Genomic DNA, 23,781 nt, shown 5'->3' with positions numbered 1-23,781 from the left:
TACACTTTACACATTATAGATAATATATGTGAAACTGTTATATCGTGCTTGTAACTCAATGCATGTTTTACATTCATTTGTACAGAGAAAGTTTGTGGAGGAAAGGATTTATTTGAGTGGATTAAGTCTCTGAAAATATTTGATGACCCATCTGCCTTCATGCTGTTGAACTTTGAAATAAAACTGAACTAAAGTCAAATGCCTGATTTTCATTTTTTATGCCAGGAAAAAGTGTAGCCTTATTAAATCCAACATTTGAGGCCTTCACGTGACCAGGAACGTGTTAATTCAGTTTTTCTTTTCTCCCATTGGTTAAATAGGAGACTTACAGAGAAATTAAAAATATAAATAAACTATGAGTCAGGAAAATAGAGGTGTGGAGTAAATCTATGGAATACTATGGAAGTGTTATCCAACTATCAGAACTTTTTTTTTAAACTTTTTTTTAACAAAGGCCCCTGTGTGTAACCCTGGCCCTTACACAAAAGAGAGTGTTTCCAGTAATGACGTGATTCCAGAAATTACGCTGGTTGTAGTAAATTCCCTAGCCTTCATCCTTTTTCCACAGAGGCAGAGGTAGAGCTATACACACAGATCACTGTCTGTACACAGCACTTCTGGCTGTTTGAGGATCTTGTATGTGTGTGTGATGTCAGAGGTCATAAAGGCCACGGTGAGGATGTGTGAGTCAGGGTGTGTCTTTTGCAGAAAGAAGGACAGTCAACTATTGAGACGGTGGGGCGTCAGGGGGCGTGGATGCTCTTTCGTTATAAAACTGATCCTAAAAAGCAAAGGTGTTACAGGGAAGACAGCTGACTTGGACTGGACTACGTACATTTACAGAAAACGTCAAGAGCAGGATTTTACAAAGCCTCACCGATCACTTACAAGAAGTGTTAGACTTAATCCATCAATGGCCAGGCATAATGGTAAGAAAGTCACTTTAATGTTCTGACACTTATATTTGTATTATTAAGCTCAAAGTCAGAATTAAGTATATTCATGATTCAGAGCAATAATAGTGTGCTATTTAGCATAAACAACTGTTACACACACTTGCATTATAAATATAATATGTTTTGTTTACTAATTAATTACTGTAAAGATACTGATGTTTATAAAAACAGTGTTTTAAGTGAATTCAAATATATTACATAAAGCAGTCTGGTGGTCAAGAGTTTTGCCAAGAGGGCTGGAATGATACTTTTCCATTAGTGGAGGAAACTGCAGGTTTTAATTTATATTCCACTAATGTGGTCTAGGGCTGTCACGACATTTTTTCCGCGATATCTATAGAATCTATAGGGGGGGGGGGGGGGGGGGGGGGGGGGGGGTTAGTTATCAGTCAAATTAATTTTTACTTTGTTTGTATAGTTTTTCTTTTTTACCCAACAAACATAAGGGTACAAACAAAAAAATAAAGTGCAAATACAAAAATAAGATGGTTCTTAATAATCACCCTTTATTAAATGTATGAACACAGACACCCCCTGTCAACAGGATAATGTCACGTTTCCCATGCCATGACTAGTAAAATAATCGCAGCGTATTCTCTAAAATTGCGTAATCCGCAGGGTGGTGTACATGGAGATGGGTAAAAAGGTTGGTGGCTACACATTCTGCAGCGCCGCGTTGCGTGTAGGACAACTCGAGGTATCGCACACCGGACGCGCACTTTCTCAGTTTATGGCCAGCAGTATTCTTATGTTTAAGGAGATTATGAAATTAAGATAATGTCTGTACTATGTTATGATTGTACTGTTCAAATAAATACAATAGTTGCTGAGTCTGTGATCTGAACACTTTACCTCAGAGCATCCATTAACTGAATGAATTGAGAATATCACCTGAAACACCAGCAATTTTCATTCAAGCAGCTGATTTCTGTAAATTAATGTAAAACTAAATGTACATTGCAGCACAGGGTGAAGTCATTTACGATGATTTGAGACAAATATAATGTAAATTTAATATAAAACTATGTATTTCGAACAAGAGCCGTTGCTGGGCGCCGCGGACAGACGCCGAATGGCACCGCCGGTGTGTGTACACTCGAAGAGAAAATGTGTTCGAATTTTAAAGACGTGGCGCCGCGCTTCTTGTCCGGTGTGCCGCACGACCCCCTTTAGGGTGTATTCACACCTGCCTTGTTTGCTTCGATTGAATCGAACTCTAGTTCGTTTCCCCCCTTGGTGCGGACCTTTTGGGCAGGTGTGAATACAGCAATCGAACTCGGGTGCGGACCAAACAACCAAACCGAGACCCAGCTGAAGAGGTGGTCTCGGTACGGTTCCAAACGAACTCTGATACGGTTCGTTTACGGTGTGAACATGAACCGACCCAATTGCAAGAAAGCACTGCGCCTTTGAGTTAACAGGCTTCCGTAGTCGGAGATTTTGGCATAATGGTTTGTGTTATTGTTGTTCAAGTGCGAAAGACAATTCCATTCCGGCGCGCTGTCTGGCCACACGATACTAGGGCTGTCAACTTTAGTCGTTTAGTCGACTAATCGGTCGATGCCGTCTTGGTCGACTGACGTTCTTATTGGTCGACCAGTCGCATTATTTTTTTTTTTTTTACCAATAGAAAGAATTTTTCAATGATTTACTCCTTGATATTTATTCCTTTATAAGCAGTTAAATATTACTGTATTCTAAATATAATTAGCCTATGGTTTATCCCCAACTTTAAATGCTTTAATTTAGGCTATTTTGTAACAGTTTAGCGTACACACATAGAACACTCGCTTCGCACCTGTGGCTGGCTGCGCTGCTGCTTCGTGCTCAGTAAGGGATATAGGTAGTTTAGCTGTATTCATTCAGTTAGAACGCTACTTGTTTCGGTTTTGATGTTTTTATACACTATGTTTTTATCTTGATGCGGCTTGGACGCACTTGGAAAAAAAGAGCGCGTCGCACCGCGACCGCGTTGCTTCCATCATGAGCACGCACACCGCGCGCCTACATTTGAAATCGAACTTGAGCGCGCAAAAGACGTGAGCAGTCCCTTTAACGGCTTTATCATGCTGACTCAATAGATTGTGTTTTCTTGATATGTTTTTGTTTTTATTTGTACACTTGACTTGACGCATTTGAAAATAGCCTAAATAATGTAACAAAACGAAAATAAACCTATATGCGGTCCTACAATACAGCCTATTATTATTATTAGGAATGTTTTTTAGGCTCTTTGTTTTTTTGTGTGTGTTTGTTTTAAAACTCCTAGATCGGCTGGACAAAAGTTAACCCATAGCTTTGAAAGTAAAGAAGAATATACAGCCTGTATAAACGAGAGCTTTTGTTAGGATTTTTCATTGTGGCAGATAAGTAGCAGTTATATTTTTTGTAGCGTGTGGTGTGGTCAGGTGCGCGATTGTGACTGTTACTAGACCTAGGACAGAGCTCCTCACTTTTTGCAGTTAAAAAAAAAAATCACTTAATTTTCAAAGAATTGTATTATTATTATAGTTTTATGTATTTTTGATGTTTTTTCGTTGTTGTTTTATAAATGCTCTATGACAATTGTTAAAAAATGTTCAATCAAAAGATCACGTTTTTTTTTTAGTCGACTAATCGTTGCGCAGGACAAGACTTTGGTCGACTAAGGATTTCTTTGGTTGACTACAGCCCTACACGATACTGTTGCGCGTCTTTCTGCGCGTCGTGTGTGCATCATTGGAATGGAATGAATGAATGAGTGTGTGCATCAGGACATTCACATACAGAGCGTTCTCTTTAGTCTAATTGCGCATAGATGCAAAAAAAGCTTTTGCAGTTCATATAATGTAACGATAGTTACAATACAAGGATGACGCTGCGTTAAACTGGACAAACTTAATTGCAAGCGTTAACATTGACAGCACTTGTTAGCAGTATATACAATAAGAATCTCATTATTTGAATGTGTGAACATAGCCCCTCTCTATGAATGAAAACTTTATACCTTATCCATCTTCTGCGCAGTTTTTTCATATTGCGTTTGTACAGAATAACACAAAATTAGTAAAATAACAAATATTGCAGTACGAAATATCTCCATGCTGAGCCTTTTTTGCACTTCCTGATTTCCCTACTTGAGAATCCTTGTCCAATGAATGGGCGACCTTAGCACACGTGTGGTTTTGTTTACAAATTTTGGTTCACTTGCAAAAAGAGCAGTGTGAAAGCGAACCGTACCAAAAAAAAAAAAAAAAAAAAAAAATTATTTGGTCCGGACCAAAGCAAGTGAACTATCGGACTTTCCTGGTGTGAATACACCCTTAAAATGCTGTTTTCTTTTCAGCCGAAAAACTCCAATACAGGCAAGCGTACTTTTTTCGGGTGTGGACAGAGTGTTTCACTCGCTCGCTCAGACGACATTCTTCTCAGAGTAGCTGCGCGGCCCGGGCTGCGTCTTCTTTGATATAGGTGTCAGCTGCAGCAGGTGCAATACAGCACCTGAGACGTCAACCAGGTACTCGAGTATTTACGTGTCATGTTATCATAACGGTCCTATTCATTTTAAACATCGTGGTTATCGCCAATACCGGTATATTGCCACACTCTAAATGAACACGATGTCGATATTTCATGCTTTGAATATCACAATTATCGTCAACACCGGTATATTGCGACACCCCTAATGTGGTCTTTCTACCCTGGTTCAAATGAAAAGATTACACAATTTCAATAAATTATATAATTTCTCAAACAGCAAAATTATAAGGTTGCTAAAGGTCCAAGTGAAATATTCCTGGTGGCAATACTTCTGTTGGCTGTGTTTCATGTTGGGCAGGTGGGTTAGAAATGCTCTGCATTGTTAAAATAAATATGGAAACGGACCACTGACTTGTTGGCAGACTAATATTTTATTTGGTCCAGTATCGGATCTCTTTGTGAGGTCTGAGCTTTATAGCCTCATCGTGGAAAGCGAAAAAGAAATTTGCATGCTAGTAACATTAAAAGTAAATGTAGCATCAAGAAGCAATAAGGAGATTCCAAACGGATAAGGGCTGCGTTTCCCAAAAGCACCGTAACAATAAAAAGTACGCCTTTTTTATGTTTTGTGAGAAAAAAAGTTTTCGTTTGCTCTCCAAGTTACACCCTTGCCACCACAAACTGAAAATTCACAAACATCATCAGCAGTTTATTATATTATCTTCCTTCCTCAAAAGGAATTTGTTATTTGACCCCATCTCATATGCAGACTAAACAAGTTGAGAATAAGAACTTTTGAAAACATCCCAAAGACCATCTTGTTCTTCAGTGGAAGCAAGAACATTTTACTTTTTGTGGAAGTTAACAATTTGCTTACCTTTGATTAGAGCCTATGAGAGCCTTAGATCTTAAAAATGTCTTATTCATTTTATTTTGTCATAACTTTTCTGTCTCAGACTTTTAGACCCGAATATACATACAAAGATAATGTATGCAAATATAATGCAAGTCAATACTGGAGTTCTATCAGTTAAGAAGATAATTTAAAAAAAAATACTTCACTTAGAAGGAAATTTAGGTCATGAAATTTGTGAAATGTGAAATTTCCAGTGCATATCTCAAACTTGTCAGCAAGGCTGGAAAACAAAAGTTGTTATCACTAATCTATCCCATAATTAAAATAAAATTAGCCACCCAAAAATATTGCATGCACCATTCAGCAACAGAGCATGTCAGAGGCTCACTACAAACAAGTGAATATTTAGAAAATTGGATATAGTATATTTATTCATTTGTTTTGTGTCCAGCCATACTGAGTGACTTAGATCTGCAGTGTTATGAGAATAACCATGCTCACCGCACAGAGGAGATGGACGTGGAGCGTCTGCTGGTGCGCAGAGGTCAGCCCTTCTCTGTAGTCCTGCAGTGTACTGAGCACATCCCACAGATCCCAGACCACCAGATCAACCTCATACTACACCTGGGTGAGTAATCTGATGGAGAGAGTAACAGATTAAGCAGCGAGAAAGACAGATGGTTTACAGGATTTGGACTGCGGCTTGAACCTGTAATAATCTTAGATTGATCTGTATATTTGCCCCCGGTTTCACAGACAAGGCTTAAGCTAGTCCTAGACTAAATTGCAGGTTTGAGCTGTTTTAACTGAAAGCAACTTGCACTGACATACCGGTATCTTAAAATATGCACATCAGCAATGTTTTTTTTCTAGGGCATGTTTATAAAAGCATGCCCTAATTGAATTTAGGCCTAATCCTGGCTTAATCTAAGCCCTGTCTGTGAAACCAGGCCTTGGAGTTTAAAATATGTCGTTTTGATAATCAAAGATGAGTTTGAAGGGATAAAATGATTGACTGATTGACTACAGCCAGGGGGACTTTAATTCATTCAGGATGATTCTTCTGCTTAACAGGATATCTTGAATGATGTAGCAAAGAAAACTTTCAAATGTGGCACTGCATAGATTAAAAATCGGCAAATAACATAAATGACAAAGTTCCCCTGGATCACATCTGGCAAGTGACTGAGGATGAGACTTGTGTTAGTCGATGTAGATTTTCCTTTATCGTTTATTTCGTGGTATGTAAATATATACCGCTTTTCAGGACTGCTTAAAGGGTTAGTTCACCCAAAAATGAAAATTCTGTCAGTAATTACTCACCCTCATGTGGTTCCAACCCCGTAAGACCTTCGTTCATCTTCGGAACACGAATTAAGATATTTTTGATGAAATCTGAGAGCTGGATCACTCCTCCATACTAGTCCATAGGCTTCTTCAGGGATTGAACTTGCCGGCCTCGAAAAGTTATTAAAGACATCGTTAAAATAGTCCAAGTGACTACAGTGGCTCAATCTTAAGTTTATCAAGCGACGAGAATACTTTTTGTGCGCAAAAACAAAACAAAAATAACGACTTTATTTCAACTATTCATTTCCTTCTTTGTGGCCCTCGAGTCAGTTCACTAGTGTAATAGCGTAAGCTTCTGTTGTTGTACGTCACACGCATCACGCACATGACCAGCGTCGGCCAATAGTGAGCCTGCGTGTGACGTAGCTCTACGGAATCACACTACTTTAACTGACTAGAGGCCCAAAGAGAAGGACATGAATAGTTGAAATAAAGTCGTTATTTTTGTTTGTTTTTGCGCACAAAAAGTATTCTCGTCGCTTGATAAACTTAAGATTGAGCCACTGTAGTCACTTGGACTATTTTAACAATGTCTTTAATAACTTTTCGAGGCCGGCAAGTTCAATCCCTGAAGAAGCCTATGGACTAGTATGGAGGAGTGATCCAGCTCTCAGATTTCATCGAAAATATCTTAATTCGTGTTCCGAAGATGAACGAAGGTCTTACGGGGTTGGAACAACATGAGGGTGAGTAAATATTGACAGAATTTTCATTTTTGGGTGAACTAACCCTTTAAAGTTACTGACACGAGGAATAGATAAGCGATAAAAAATGAACTGATGAACCAGAAAATCAACTTGACGTATAAAAAATAGTGATGGCCGGTTCGTGAACGAATCGTTCTTTTGAACCGGTTCTTTTTAGTGAACCAGTCGAACCAGTACACTAAATCGGACTGAATCGTTCGAAACAGTTCGCGTCTTGCGTCAGCGCTGATCCACAAATTAGTTACTCACTTTCAGACATGCCTGACAGTCCCTCCGAATCGAAATAAACCATATGTATATATTATATATATATATATATATATATATATATATATATATACATATGGTTTATTTCGATAAATATATATATATAACCGGTATATTTTACTCCAGTAAATCCAACAGTTCACTGAACTGAGACATGTTGTGCTGAGAGAAATTATGAGCACGAGCAGCTGATACCGCGCATGCGCGTACTACTGAACGCACAGGTACACATCAGATTATCACTGTATTATTTTAAAGTTTGGAAACACAACGAATGGATTGTAAAACTGTCAAACTAAACATTTATTATTATACTAAAATAATATTTTTAGGAACAGCTCATTTAATTTCTAAGTAAGTTGATATAAATCTTTGATGTAAACTTGCCAAGGTTTTATTGGTGCACTGCTTAGTAAATGTTTATAATGTGTTAAAAACATAATGTATAAAACATACTGGAGACATGCATCGATTTTTTAGTTTTGTCGACTGTATATTCAGGTTTCAGCAGTTCTCAGCTCAGCACACACAGGCCTATGCTACGGTTCTCTAGTCAAGAACTGGTTGTTGCAGTTCTTGAATCACCAGTACAGAACCAAGAACTTGTTTCTTTCGGACACCTTTGATACGGAGAACCGATGAGCTGGAGATACTGCGCATGCGTGATAAAACCGTCTAAACAGAACTTTCTTTCGGCCAACTGATGCTGTGCTGATACATGAGCATGCAGCACGGGTGAACTGAGGACTTAAATGAGGGGCCGAATTCGGCGAAATGTAAGTTTATTTAATAACAAATAAAATGATGAAGACCATTTATGCACTCTATATCTTTAAGACATGTAAAACATCTGCGTTTGCACATCGCCTGTAGGCTACAGGGTTCGTTTGCAAAACGTAAATGTAAGGGTGTATTCACACCTGCCTTGTTTGGTTCGATTGAATCGAACTCTAGTTCGTTTCCCCCTTGGTGCGGACCTTTTGGGCAGGTGTGAATACAGCAATCGAACTCGGGTGCGGACCAAACAACCAAACCGAGACCCAGCTGAAGAGGTGGTCTCGGTACGGTTCCAAACGAACTCTGGTACGGTTCGTTTACGGTGTGAACATGAACCGACCCAATAGGCTAGTTGCACGTGGCCGCCATTTTGGATTTTTGATCAGCGAGTGTGCGGTTGGACACTTCCGGTTTCGCTTTACGCCCGGTGCAGGGAGCCGGAGAAAGCCGAAAATGATCTCTTATAGTTGTTTATAGAATCAATTATATCATTTAAAATACTACTAAGATATATATTACTATCACATGAGCAAATGGCAATTAAATGCACGGATGTTCATGCACGAACAGAAGATTGTCTTGGTCTCATGCTGCATACGCAATGAGAATTATGCCTTCTGTAAACATTGAGTTACAACTACGATTATATTTAATACCGCCTGAACATTCACACGTTTGCCCTGCCTTATTTATCTCCATAAATAGGCCTACTATTTTCTCATTTCTATTTTCATATATTTTCACTTACTTACATCAGTTGCTCGATCAATATTATCAACATATATTTTCCTTACATGCTTTCTTTGCATCAATTATCTTTATAGATAAAAACGACGGCGAAAAAAAATCGTAATAATTGCGAGTAATTTACATTTTTAACTGTAACGTTAGTTAACACAAACAATTTAATATAGGCCTAGCTATAAGTTTGTGTATATTTTACAGCAAATACTGTATGTGCTGCTTATAAAAAAAACAGATAATGATTTATGAAATATTTATGATTTAAGATGATCTTTACTCATCTCACTTGCACAAAATAAATGCAGTAATAGAACGCATAGAAACGCACAGGTGAAATACGCTGAAAATTATATGCATTTAAATGACATACTAAAATACAAACAGTTAGAGCAATAATGTTACCAAATAAAGTAATGCCGACAACAGACCCGGGTGTTTTTGTCACCCTCTGATGACAGATGCTTTTGATGCACATGAGTGTTTTTAAAATTCAAGAGAGGCGACTTGCCTTTCAGAGGTGACAGCCTCAGCACTTAACTGTTTCTCGTTATGAAACACGTTAAAACAAGAAGTCAGCTTTTCATGCAATCCCCGTTGGTGACCAGTCCCGAAATTTGAAGCTTTGTCCCACGTCCCGCAAGTCATAAGCAGTGTCCCGCATTTTAATTTCGTCTGCATCATTTTATTTCATCGTCCTTTAAATGACAATTCTACAATAAAAAAAATGTTAATAATAAAACACTGAACATGCGCAGCGCAGCCATAATTATTGGTTCTAGTCAGAGAGGGAAAACAAACACTGAGAAACCCCCCCACACACAGACAAAAAAAACTGCAACAGAAAAATGGATCTGGCCTCCCGAGAAGAAAAAGCGTCTTGTTCGTATAAGGAATGGGAGAAAAAAACATGGTAAAAACCAGTTACAGGTGACCCTAAAAAAGGAGATGTGTCTAGACACATAATGAATGAGAAGCCCCTACTCGAAGCTGCCATCAGACAAAAAAATAAATAAATTCAAGATGCACTGAATCCGGTAAGAACGCATTTAATCTCTCTAGTCTTTCCTAATGGAATGTATGTGCTTATTTGGAAATGTGTTTTTTAGCGATTGGATTATTATTTTCACTTAATTATTTAGATTGAATCAGTAGTGTAGCCAGAAAATCATCTCTGGGTGTGCATAAGAAAAACTGGGTGTGCCACATTTATTGTCAGATTAATATGCAACTAAAAACCTGACCCGGCATATCACTAACTTTACAGAATAGACTGGGCTGATGTGTAAAACTACTCAGGCTCACCACATAACCATAATACTAGGCCTATATACAATATAACTCAGGGCTCAACATTTACCCCGGATTTCCACCAACTGCAGAACGGCTGCGGATCGGCTCCGCTGCGTGTCGAATCCGTGCTCCGCCGTCCTTCAATACCTACCAGATACGGATTTGTTGCGGAACGGCTGCGGCCATGACTGACAGCTGAAGTCACGAGGACATACGATATCTCGCGAATTTACGTTTGATCGCGCGATATAACAGGATTTAGTTTCAATAAACAGAACCACAAAACCAACAACAGTTTGTTTCCATCCAGAGGAGTACAGGGGAAACAACTCTGTGCTGACCTGCTGATCTCCCTTTTTTGTGGAGATTATTGTGATTCTAATACTATATTTATAATTAAATATAATCAACTTATAAAATGCTTAATGTTTATTTGGGTTCTTTTTTGAGTGTATTGGGAAAGTAGTAGGCTGTGTAAATAAAGTTAAATATTGTTCTTGTTGGAAAAGGGAAAACTATATTTTTATTTTGGAAATTACCGGATATTTTATTTAGTTTCTGTGCTCGACTTCATGCGGCGTTCTCCGGCATCCGGCAAAAATAGAAACTCTGCGTATCTTCTCCGGAGGGCTGCGGGACGCCGGAGCTGGGACGGAGTCGGAACGCAGTCAGTGAAAATGCACACATTGACTTTAATGGAAACCTATTGACTCCGCCGCCGTTCCTGAGCGGATCCGCAGCCGTTCCGCAGTTGGTGGAAATTGGGGGTAAGGCTTTTCATGTGCTTGTCCTTCGAACAAGTAAATTGGTCATTCACTTGTCCAAGTAAAAAAAATTGCTTATACGGAAAAATATTTTTGTGTGTGTTGTAAATTATAATTTATTCTGAAGCAATTTTCTCGTCAGTGTTCAGTCAGCTTTTACATATTTAAATTGCATATGTATGATATTTTAACCTTTATAGAGAGCATTTTTCCCTAATCGTTTTAAATATGTTTCATCTTTCTTAAATTTGATCAATAAATTCAATTGGAATAATAAGACACTATATGGCTGTTACCAATCAAATGAATTAATTTACACTGAAAAATTACAACTGCATTAAATAATGTTATGAGATTGTTTTAAATATTTTTTGAATATACAAATATGAAATATCGAAAAGAATGATAGCCTTTTAAACACGAAACTAAACCACCAGTAGGGGGCGGCAGGTGACCGTCTTAATGAGTGAGTTATTGAGTCATTTATTCAAATGATTCGTTCAAACGACTGAATTGTTCAGGAATGAGGCAGTTGAATCTTTGACTCAACCGATTCGGTTAAAGCGTTGAATCATTCAGTAATGCGGTTATGTGTTCCTATGAGATGCGCTGTGGTTCTGCTGTGATCTTTGATTGGAACTATTTTCGCTGTTCAAATAGAACAAAAACATTATTGTCTAAAATATAAGTGACTTGATATGAATTACTTTTTTATTGAACTGCGGCTGCCATATGAAATCAATGTCACATTTTCAATCTTGATGGTATTCAGCACTCGTGGTCGTGTGATGTTGCTTAACTGTATCATATTATAAATATAAAAACTCCACATTACATAAAAAAAATTTAACCAATTTATGTTCATTAAGTTTCTTTGTGTGAACTGCGCTCATTTGTTTCCATTAATTTTCTCCTCATGAGGCTGCGCGTGCGCGAGCCTCAACAGCGCAACCGTCAGAAAGTCAGAGGCTGTTTGCGGATTGGTTGGCAGTCCGAATGTCGGCAGATATTCTGTTAACGATAATAATTTAAAAATTAAATTAAATTTGAACTTACAAATATTGTAAGTAAACAACAATAGTTCAAGTTTAGAATTTTTTTTTTATTAAGACTTTAAAAAATAATTCTGCTTCTATTTTTAGGTGTGCCAGCTGCCACTGTGGGTGGCACAGGCACACCCTGGCACACCCGTGGCTACGCCTATGGATTGAATAGACCTGTGCTGTTAAAATGAGTTTTATATTATTAGTGAGGTTCACAGCGCCGGTCAGCGCCGTCATTAACATTAGCAATTTAAAGCATATCACTGCAAAAAGACATCTAATATAAAATCTATATTTATTCACCTAGTATAATAATAGCAAGTTCTCTCCGTGTCCCGCAAAATCAGGTCTGCTGATATAATCAAATATAATCGTAGTTGTAACTCAATGTTTACAGAAGGCATAATTCTCATTGCGTATGCAGCATGAGACCAATCTTCTGTTCGTGCATGTTGTATTTCATTCATTAATCTGACTTTGCATCCGTGCATTTAATTGCCATTTGCTCATGTGATAGTAAAATATATCTTAGTAGTATTTTAAATGATATAATTGATTCTATAAACAACTATAAGAGATAATTTTCGGCTTTCTCCGGCTCCCTGCACCGGGCGTAAAGCGAAACCGGAAGTGTCCAACCGCACAATCGCTGATCAAAAATCCAAAATGGCGGCCACGTGCAACTAGCCTATTGCAAGAAAGCACTGCGGCTTTGAGTTAACAGGCTTCCGTAGTCGGAGATTTTGGCATAATGGTTTGTGTTATTGTTGTTCAAGTGCGAAAGAGAATTCCATTCCGGCGCGCTGTCTGGCCACACGATACTGTTGCGCGTCTTTCTGCGCGTCGTGTGTGCATCATTGGAATGGAATGAATGAATGAGTGTGTGCATCAGGACATTCACATACAGAGCGTTCTCTTTAGTCTAATCGCGCATATGCAAAAAAAAGCTTTTGCATTTCATATAATGTAACGATAGTTACAATACAAGGATGACGCTGCGTTGAACTGGACAAACTTAATCGCAAGCGTTAACATTGACAGCACTTGTTAGCAGTATATACAATAAGAATCTCATTATTTGAATGTGTGAACATAGCCCCACTCTCTATGAATGAAAACTTTATACCTTATCCGTCTTCTGCGCAGTTTCTTCATATTGCGTTTGTACAATAACACAAAATTAGTCAAATAACAAATATCGCAGTACGAAATATCTCCATGCTGAGCCTTTTTTGCACTTCCTGATTTTCCTACTTGAGAATCCTTGTCCAATGAATGGACGACCTTAACACACGTGTGGTTTTGTTTACAAATTTTGGTTCACTTGCAAAAAGAGCAGTGTGAAAGCGAACCGTACCAAAAAAAAAAAAAAAAAAAAATTAGTTGGTCTGGACCAAAGCAAGTGAACTATCGGACTTTCCTGGTGTGAATACACCCTAAGAAACTTATCCAAGATGATTATGACGATGAGTACTATTATTTATACTATGAGTTATGATTACAAATGCCTTTAATTTTAAGTATTTTTATCCGCCGGGATGATAGAATTGACGTCATTACGTGATGACGTAAAAGAACTGGTGAACCGGTTTTTTGAACCGGTTCATTGAAACGAACTGTCCGAAAGAACCGGTTCGCGGAAAAGAACCGGACTTCCCATCACTATAATAAAAAACCCCCAAAAGAGGCCGACACCAACTGAAATCAAACGACACTGTGTTCAGCGGTAAGTTAGCATGGCCCACATAAGTTACCGCAGAGCCATAGAGAGAATGGCTCTGAGTTACCGTATTCAAATTACATATACGATGTCGATCAAACAGTATTTTAGACATACAGTGACATGAGGAAAATTAAACTATAGTCTAACTTACTCTAGTACGTTAACGTTATACCATAAGATAATTATGTGGTCACCGGTAAAACACGATCATGAAACCAATTCGCTTGAACTTGCGATTCTACAAAATGCATTTTAAACTTTATAAAGCAAAACTTTGGAGAATAATTTCAGTGCTCAATACTAACCGTAACGTATTGAAACTTGTGACGATGAATATCTGTCTCTTGAGAACATTTGTCACGGTACACACGCTCTCTCCCGCGCATCCGCAATTGAATTCTCCGATCTCTCCATACCAACGGTTTTTATCAGGCGTATTTTGATTTTGCGCATGCGCATACTTTTTCTTTTTCTTTTTTTTTGCCAACATTTTTTTCACTTCGACTTCATAGATTGACTTAGAACAATTAAATATGATCGGTGATTTGTTTTAAGTGAAGACCTTAAAGCTCACCTACCTATTATGTCCCTTTTCACAAGTTTCAAAAGTATAGATATTGACTTGGGACTACATTGGGGTGAAGCACAGGCGAAGCATGTGAATGCATGGGAGACGGTGAATAACCCCTATTTAAAAAAACGGTGGCGTGTTGTTTAAAAAAGGACTGGGTGGATTTTTATCATTATAGGGTGGTTGTGTAGAATGTGTACAAACACTGCCAACACACATTTATGTAAAACGCCATGTAAAAGTGAATTTAGCATAATAGGTGCCCTTTAAGCTATATTAGTACAATGCATCTTTTTACATGGGGGTACTTGTATATATTTGGCAGTCATTTATTGATCCAATATATGTAATTGTTAGTTTCCACAATTTTTCAAAATTATTTTTTTTACAGTGATCCAAAGCCATATTTATCATCTAATTTCTGTGCATACGTTTGTGTGTTACAGGTAAGAATAATGAAGTGGTCTTGAAGGTTTCAGACTCAGAGCAGGATCATGGGAAATGGTGGTTCAGTCAGCGTAATGCTCAGGGTGAGGTGATGCTGACCCTCCACAGCCCTGCTGATGCTCCTGTGGGTCTGTACAGCATGACTGTGGTTTTGCTCTCAGCTGATGGGCAGATCCTGGAGCAAACCAAGCCTCAGACCTTCTACCTGCTTTTCAATCCCTGGTGCAAAGGTGACTGTTTAAAGGGATTCGTCACCTGAAAAATCTAAATTCATGACTTTGTTTCTTCCATAAAAACATTTCATTTGATTTCTTCCATTTAAAGCGGAAGATTATATTTAACACTGTGTGTTATGGACTTCCCTATTCTCATAGAATTAGAACAATTATTAAAACGTATATAGTTCTCATTTTAATAATCACCCTTGATGTGATCATGTGAAATTCACCAGTTCTTTAAAGCCTTGTGGATTCTGATTAGCTGTCAAGGTTTTACTTACAACGATTATTAAAACTTTATAGTAGGCTATAGTTAATGTCCTTGCTATTAAGTTCAATGTTTTTTTTCGCTTAGATTCTTTATAGATACACACATTGGGATTACAAATTGTAGTCTGCATGTTATCAAATGTTTTGGCAAGCCAAGAATATTCAAATGATATTTAAAAACATATCACACTCAAAGAATGCTTTTATACCAAATTCAAAAGAATTGTTACATATGTGATCATTATGGGCTTACACACAAAGCTCTATTATATTTCTTCCTGTAGATGACTCAGTGTACCTTCCCAGTGAGGAACTGCTGCATGAGTACATTTTAAATGAAAACGGGATCTTGTACCAGGGCTCTTGGGATGATATCACCACTGTGCCCTGGAACTTTGGGCAGGTAACCTACAAATGCATTCACACGTGCTCACCAAATATATAAGATCCAAATTTATACCGTCCCTATGTGTTTAGTCAGACTTGTGGTCAGTGCCCTCTCTGAGAAAGTGCCATGGCCTGAGATGACTGACACACAGTCAGGATTTATGGGTGATGTTGCATGGTGGTGGAATTCAGATGAGGCAGAGTGTGAATTGTGACAGATCGGTGGCAGGAGAACCGCATGTCTGCTGTGTAATCACTCTCTGTAGATGTAAAACATTTTAGCAACAATATCTGTCTCACAAACAAGTGACTGTCCCCTTTCAGTCAGACAGAAATTGGAGGGCTGGGCGATCAAGAAAAACTCAATTCACCACATTAGGATGGGTTTTGTGCTAAGCTTTCTCTGTAAAATGCAAGTTAGGTACGGACAGCATTTACCACAATTATCTCAATCATATAAACAAAATATGTACTGTTATGCACATACAGGCGGATAACAGCTTCTGTGGTTTTTTTCTGTGGTAACCAACAGGATGTCACTGCTTACTGTATTTAATTTGGAATATTCCTTTAAGAAAACCTCTATACCTCTCAGTAGGCTTACTTTTTAACACTGATGCAAGTAAAACAAGATATTCATCCTTGCATTTTCTTTTCAAACAGTTTGAGAAAGATGTGGTGGATATTTGCTTTGAAGTGCTGGACTATTCGCCTGCTGCCATGAAAAACTCAGAGATGGACATTGTCAACAGAGCAAGCCCTGTTTATGTTAGCAGGACTATTACTGCCATGGTAAGGCATCTATTAACATGGCCATTCGTTGTCTCCACCTCTTTTTATAATCATATTTGCTCAGGCATAAATTACCTTTTCACTGAATTAAACTACACTATAAAAAGTGGTTTACTTTACATGCATACATAATCTGCATTAATAGGTGAATGCTAATGATGACCGAGGGGTGGTATCTGGGCGCTGGGATGGAGAGTACAGTGATGGGGTGGCACCCACACGTTGGAATGGCAGTGTGCCCATCCTGAGGCGCTGGAGTGAGGGTGGAGGTCAGAAAGTACGGTATGGGCAGTGCTGGGTGTTCACAGGAGTGGCATGCACAGGTGAGAAAAAAAGAATCAGTGTCATTGTTTCCTGCACCACTTTTCTCTCTTGCTCCTGAATCTTTAGCGGCATGACAAAAGAAATCATATTTTACCTGAGTTCCGGGTTTCCGGGTTTGCAGTGATGCAATAAAAAGAACATGCCATCGAAATAGTGGGGAAAAATGTACAACGCGACCAGGACAGCCTGATTCACAAACAAATGACACTTCTTAGTCGACGCGTTATTGGCAGACCAATTCATGAACAAATAACTATGAGCAGGTTTCTTTATAGTGAATCAAAATATACAGTACCAGTTGGGATTCTTGACTGTTATGAGAAGGTTCTTTTTAGTGAATCAAAACATACACGACCAGCAGTCCGATTCATGAACAAGTGACTCTTATGAGTCCTTTTAATGAGTCAAAAACATACAGTGCAACCACTGTAGTCTGATTCCCGAATGAATGAGGCGGTTCATTTAGTGAATAGTAAAATTCTTCTCTGAACTGAACTATCAGAGCGGTTTCTGAATCATTTGCTAAATTCAGAATAGCGTACTACTGTTATTATTTCTGTCTGTGTCTTACACGTGATCTGTAACTTCGCCTTTCCACAGTCCTCCGCTGTCTTGGCATTCCAACCAGATGCATCACTAATTACTCATCTGCTCATGACACTGATGCAAACATTTCTGTGGATTATCTCTTCGATGATCAACTTGAAAGTGTGTCTGAAGGAAGGAAGGACAGCATCTGGTAAGTTATGATATCCACATAAAATGTATAGCTCTAAACCCTATCTGTATGACAACAGTTGTTTCATTTCTGTCTGTTTTTATTTCTCCTAAGCAATTACAGGAGAAATATTTGAGACAAAGTTGATACTTAAGGAATAAGTTATAGAGCATAAGTTTCGTAAGTTATGAAAGAATAACTCTGAGCAAAAACATTCTCCTCTGTAGTCCCTGATCTGTAAGTTTCATCCTTTTTTTTCAGGAATTACCACTGTTGGGTCGAGTCCTGGATGAAACGCGATGACCTCCCAGAAGGTTACGATGGATGGCAGGTGCTAGATCCAACGCCTCAAGAAAGGAGTGATGGTAATCTTTCTTATAAGTAAGCTTTACTCCTTAAAGTATAAAAAACTGGAATATTAATTTGACTACATCCTCTGCTTCCATGTTCTTATAGGAGTTTTCTGCTGTGGGCCTTGCCCAGTCCGTGCAGTCAAGGAAGGAGAGGTGGGGTTGAAGTACGACACCCCATTTGTGTTTTCTGAGGTGAACGCAGATCTGATTGTCTGGATTGTTCATCCAGATGGGGAACGATCTCAAGTGTCCCAAAACAGTAAAACTATTGGACGGAACATTAGCACTAAGAGTGTGTATGGAGACTTCAGAGAGGACATTACTGCTAATTACAAATATCCTGAAGGTAATGTCCAACAAGTCGAATCCACTCATTTGTTTTAACTTTATTGAAACACTCTATAATGAACTACATTAATTTTTGATCTGTGGCATCTCTTCTGATATTAAATTCTGCATGAAACAGAAGTTGCAATAGTCATTTCTTCCCTATTGTGGCGTAACAAGAAAAAATGAAGGGCGAGACTTGATTTTGTCCATCGGGAATTGATTGGATCGTTGGATCATTGTGGTTGGCTATTGCTGTGAAGTCATGTGAGTGACATGTTGTCTCGCCCTCGCAACCGTAAAGACGTCATCGGAGATGTCATTGCATGTTGGAGGGGAAGTTATTTTGATTAAAGATAATGAGGGCACATTAATTAAAAAAAAAACAATGATGTGCATGGATAAATCATAATAAATACTGTAATATTCAATTTAAAAAAACCAAGAATTATCCATTTTGATTTCATGGTGACTTTAAGTTCATTGTCTAAAATTCTATTGTACCGGAAACATTTATTTCTTTTTTTATTTATATTATAAATTAAAATTGTTCCTAAAATCTTGAAACGTCTCGATGATGCTGGCATAAAAAAGAAAGACATTTCACCCGCGAATTATTTACAATAAGACATATTGTTAAGAAAATTTTTTTATTTATATTTGTCCATGCAAATTGATTCTGAAATTTTTGACACTTGATATTTATGCTTTGTCCCACCACAGGCTCAATGAAGGAGCGACAGGTTTATAAAAAGGCAGGAAGACAAGTGGGCCGAAAGAACGAAGTCCCAGGACAGCTTGAGCTTTTCATCAAGCACGCTCCAGCTATACACGGGACAGACTTTGATGTGTTCATAGAGGTGTATAATGCTGGCAGGGAGGACACAGATGCACAACTCACAGTCACGTCGAACGCAATAACCTACAATAGTATCCACCGCGGAGAGTGCCAGAGAAAGACATCCTCTCTTACATTACCAGCTCACAAAGGTAAGACTAACAAAATTATGTTGCACATATGGCATCTGCAAACAAATTTTGCCCTTGACAATAATTTCTCAAATATCTTTGCATCATTTTTTAGCTCATAAAGAAGTATTGCGACTTCAGTATGACCATTATGGGGCGTGTGTGTCTGAACATCACATGATAAGGGTCACAGCCCTCCTTCAACCCACTGATCAAGACAACATCATCCTGCAAGAAATCAACATCCCCTTGAAAATGCCAGTACTTCATATCAAGGTAATTAAAGGGATAGTTTACACAAAAATTAGAAATTCTCTCATCATTTACTCTCACTCATGCCATCCCCAATGTATAAGACTTTCTTTCTTCATCTTTAGATAAACACAAACAAAGATTTTTAGGAAACGAATCCATATCTGTGAGTCAATTTAATGCCAGTAAATGGGTGCCGCTCAATTTACATTTGAAAAACCACACACTGCGATCATGATGGTAAACCATATGACCACAGTGGAAAAATACATGTCTTCTGAAACTATAAGCATAGCTTCCGCCCAACTGTCTTAAGGCATGTTCACAAGTTCAGCTTGACATAAATGTGCATTGTGCAGTTTGCGCGAGAATAAACCCGTAAGCACAGAGAAAACACTTACATCACGTCTCACAACGTCCCTCTCATGAACATGTGACAGTAGAGCAGAGCAATGATTTATAGATAAAAAATGTTTTGTTTTTTAAATATATTTTAAAATACTTTTTGTATTTTTCTTACTCACACACCTATCATTTTGGTTCAGTAGACATTGATTCATCCACTGGGGTCGTAGGGTCACTGTGTGTGGTTTTTCAAGCGTCAACTGAGCGGCACTAGTTCAATGACATTATATGGATTCAGAGATGGATTATTTTCCTAAAAATTGTAATTTGTGCTTATCTGAAGAAAGAACGTTATTTAAATCAGGGATGGCATGAGGGTGAGTAAATGATGAGAGAGGCTTTACTGACCACTTTTACTAATAACTAAAGTTTTTTTCTACATTTCAGATTATTGGAAATGCGATTGTATCACGCAAATTGACAGCACACATCGCCTTCACCAATCCTTTGCCTGTTAGTCTTCAAGGAGGCGTGTTTACCGCGGAGGGAGCAGGACTAACAGAGGCCAGAGAAATAAAAACACAGTATGTACTAGTTTTAGAAAAATTACACAAGTAAGAATTCTAGGATCCAGTATACATTTCCTAAAGTGCATCAGACATGATCCAAGACATCCAAGTTATGGTTGACTGTTAATATCTCTCTTTCTCTAGTGGTAAGATTGAACCTGGTCAGGGTGTGACAGTTAAATTCTCCTTCAAACCCACCCGTGCTGGCCTGAGGAAACTGCTTGTCGACTTTGACTCAGACAGACTGAGAGATGTCAAGGGAGAAGCCTCTATCATTGTTCGAACAAAAATGCGAAATATGAATGCTGTCACAGAAATCTAGACAAGCAAGTACAATTTAGAGAACCATAAATCATTTAGTGTGTTTGTAAATAATACCTTTAATGCACTATACTTGGCTTGCGTACAGCTTTTTTGCTTGTTACATTTTGTTTCCTATTTGTTTATATAAAGAACATTTACGTATATTTATAAATGTTATATATATGCAACATTTCCTTTATAATTACTTTATGAGCATAAATGATATCTTTCCATGCTTTCATACAGACATTGAATATAAAATCCACAAAAGCTATTTTTCTACATGTAAAATGCCCAGAAACAATTGTTTACTTTGTACTTTCTGGATAATGTTGTTGTTGTGTTTGAAATAAATGTTATGTAATAATAATAATAAAAAATACATGCATGTAAATATGACTGTCAGATATATATTTATTATATTTGCCCAAGTGTTCACTGTTTATCAATGTTATTTTAGGTTTGGCTATATTATAATCAGAGGTGGACAAAGTATACAACTTCCTTACTTGAGTGAGAGTGCAGATGCTACTGGTCAAATATTACTCCGTTATAAGTAAAAGTTGTAAAGACCGATTTTTACTTAAGTAAAAGTACAGAAGTACTCGTTTTTAAAAGTATCAAAAGTAAAAAGTAAATGTCAATGCATTGTTTTATTATTGTTGTATGTATGTAATACTTACAGTACCTTATGCCTCTGAATCTATGCCTGCCTACCTACCCTCATATCAATATCAAATTTATTTCTAGAACACAGTTCCAGTAGTGGGATTGAATGTGAAATTGAATAAGTGCACTCAATAACGTCCACAATGGTTTCGGACACCCAAATGGCTGTTCCCTCAAATAGTGTCCTATTTAATTATTTTTTTTGTGGCTTTTTAGTATGAATTAGCCTTACTGTTATCTATAAGCTAGTGTGCTCTAAAACAATGGCAAAATTCGCATTTAGAAGACCAAACCCAATGTTGAAAATGAAAATCAGGTTGATGTCAGAAACCAACGGGTTCTGACATCAACCCAACTTTCATTTCCAAGCAAAATTCAATGTCTGTCCGACGTTGGATGTTGACGTCAACCTGACGTCGGGTTCTGAAATCCGACTGATGTTACTACTTTTAAGGACCTTGATAGAAATGTAGTGGAGTAAAAAGTACGATATTTGTCTTTCAAATGTAGAGAAGTTAAAGTAAAAAGAAACCCAGAAAAAATAATACTCAAGGCTACTCAGTAAATGTACTTTGTTACTGTCCACCTCTGAACATTACCAGCGAGCAGGTGACATTTATTACAGGTACATTTCTGAGTTTAGTAGCGCCATTGTCATGTGAATGATCATATGGCTTAAAACTCATATCTATTTACTAATCCTGCTCTCTTGAAAGAAGAATGTGGAGTTGTTAAAGTTTGTGCATAAACAAGATCTTGATCGCCACCTGCTGTGAGGAAATGCTTACTGTCCCTCTCAAATACAGGTCCTTCTCAAAAAATTAGCATATTGTGATAAAGTTCATTATTTTCCATAATGTAATGATAAAAATTAAACTTTCATATATTTTAGATTCATTGCACACCAACTGAAATATTTCAGGTCTTTTATTGTTTTAATACTGATGATTTTGGCATACAGCTCATGAAAACCCAAAATTCCTGTCTCAAAAAATTAGCATATCATGAAAAGGGTCTCTAAACAAGCTATTAACCTAATCATCTGAATCAACTAATTAACTCCAAACACCTGCAAAAGATTCCTGAGGCTTTTAAAAACTCCCAGCCTGTTTCATTACTCAAAACCGCAATCATGGGTAAGACTGCCGACCTGACTGCTGTCCAGAAGGCCATCATTGACACCCTCAAGCAAGAGGGTAAGACAGAAAGAAATTTCTGAACAAATAGGCTGTTCCCAGAGTGCTGTATCAAGGCACCTCAGTGGGAAGTCTGTGGGAAGGAAAAAGTGTGGCAAAAAACGCTGCACAACGTGCACAACGAGAAGAGGTGACCGGACCCTGAGGAAGATTGTGGAGAAGGACCGATTCCAGACCTTGGGGGACCTGCGGAAGCAGTGGACTGAGTCTGGAGTAGAAACATCCAGAGCCACCGTGCACAGGCGTGTGCAGTAAATGGGCTACAGGTGCCGCATTCCCCAGGTCAAGCCACTTTTGAACCAGAAACAGCGGCAGAAGCGCCTGACCTGGGCTACAGAGAAGCAGCACTGGACTGTTGCTCAGTTTTGCATGTCATTCGGAAATCAAGGTGCCAGAGTCTGGAGGAAGACTGGGGAGAAGGAAATGCCAAAATGCCTGAAGTCCAGTGTCAAGTACCCACAGTCAGTGATGGTCTGGGGTGCCATGTCAGCTGCTGGTGTTGGTGCACTGTGTTTTATCAAGGGCAGGGTCAATGCAGCTAGCTATCAGGAGATTTTGGAGCACTTCATGCTTCCATCTGCTGAAAAGCTTTATGGAGATGAAGATTTCATTTTTCAGCACGACCTGGCACCTGCTCACAGTGCCAAAACCACTTGTAAATGGTTTACTGACCATGGTATTACTGTGCTCAATTGGCCTGCCAACTCTCCTGACCTGAACCCCATAGAGAATCTGTGAGATATTGTGAAGAGAAAGTTGAGAGACGCAAGACCCAACACTCTGGATGAGCTTAAGGCCGCTATCGAAGCATCCTGGGCCTCCATAACACCTCAGCAGTGCCACAGGCTGATTGCCTCCATGCCACGCCGCATTGAAGCAGTCATTTCTGCAAAAGGATTCCCGACCAAGTATTGACTATTGAGTGCATAACTGAACATAATTATTTGAAGGTTGACTTTTTTTTTGTATTAAAAACACTTATTTTATTGGTCGGATGAAATATGCTAATTTTTTGAGACAGGAATTTTGGGTTTTCATGAGCTGTATGCCAAAATCATTAGTATTAAAACAATAAAAGACCTGAAATATTTCAGTTGGTGTGCAATGAATCTAAAATATATGAAAGTTTAATTTT

At 38.2% G+C, this 23,781-nt stretch overlaps 1 protein-coding gene across 2 annotated transcripts; it reads left to right on the top strand.

Annotated features, from left to right (window-relative positions):
- The first annotated feature begins 814 nt into the window (after positions 1-814).
- Positions 815-21,175, top strand: tgm2l (transglutaminase 2, like). Of its 2 annotated transcripts, XM_056254117.1 has the most exons (13): positions 816-929; positions 5,723-5,899; positions 14,954-15,184; positions 15,727-15,845; positions 16,493-16,621; positions 16,767-16,944; positions 17,546-17,684; positions 17,925-18,028; positions 18,120-18,362; positions 19,067-19,333; positions 19,428-19,588; positions 20,357-20,493; positions 20,623-21,175. In XM_056254117.1, exons 1-13 carry the CDS (start codon positions 914-916, stop codon positions 20,798-20,800), a joined length of 2,079 nt encoding a protein of 692 aa, XP_056110092.1. In that variant the 5' UTR covers positions 816-913; the 3' UTR covers positions 20,801-21,175. The 2 variants fall into 2 exon arrangements, with proteins under 2 accessions (XP_056110102.1, XP_056110092.1); XM_056254127.1 differs by lacking the exon at positions 20,623-21,175 and having other exon boundaries at positions 815-929; positions 20,113-20,450.
- The last annotated feature ends 2,606 nt before the right edge of the window (positions 21,176-23,781 follow it).

The sequence above is a fragment of the Rhinichthys klamathensis genome, unplaced genomic scaffold (genome assembly GCF_029890125.1).
Source record: "Rhinichthys klamathensis goyatoka isolate OS25496 unplaced genomic scaffold, OSU_Roscu_1.1 h1tg000005l_1, whole genome shotgun sequence".
In the NCBI taxonomy this organism is placed as follows: domain Eukaryota; kingdom Metazoa; phylum Chordata; class Actinopteri; order Cypriniformes; family Leuciscidae; genus Rhinichthys; species Rhinichthys klamathensis.
This window is presented reverse-complemented; position numbering and strand designations above follow the sequence as displayed.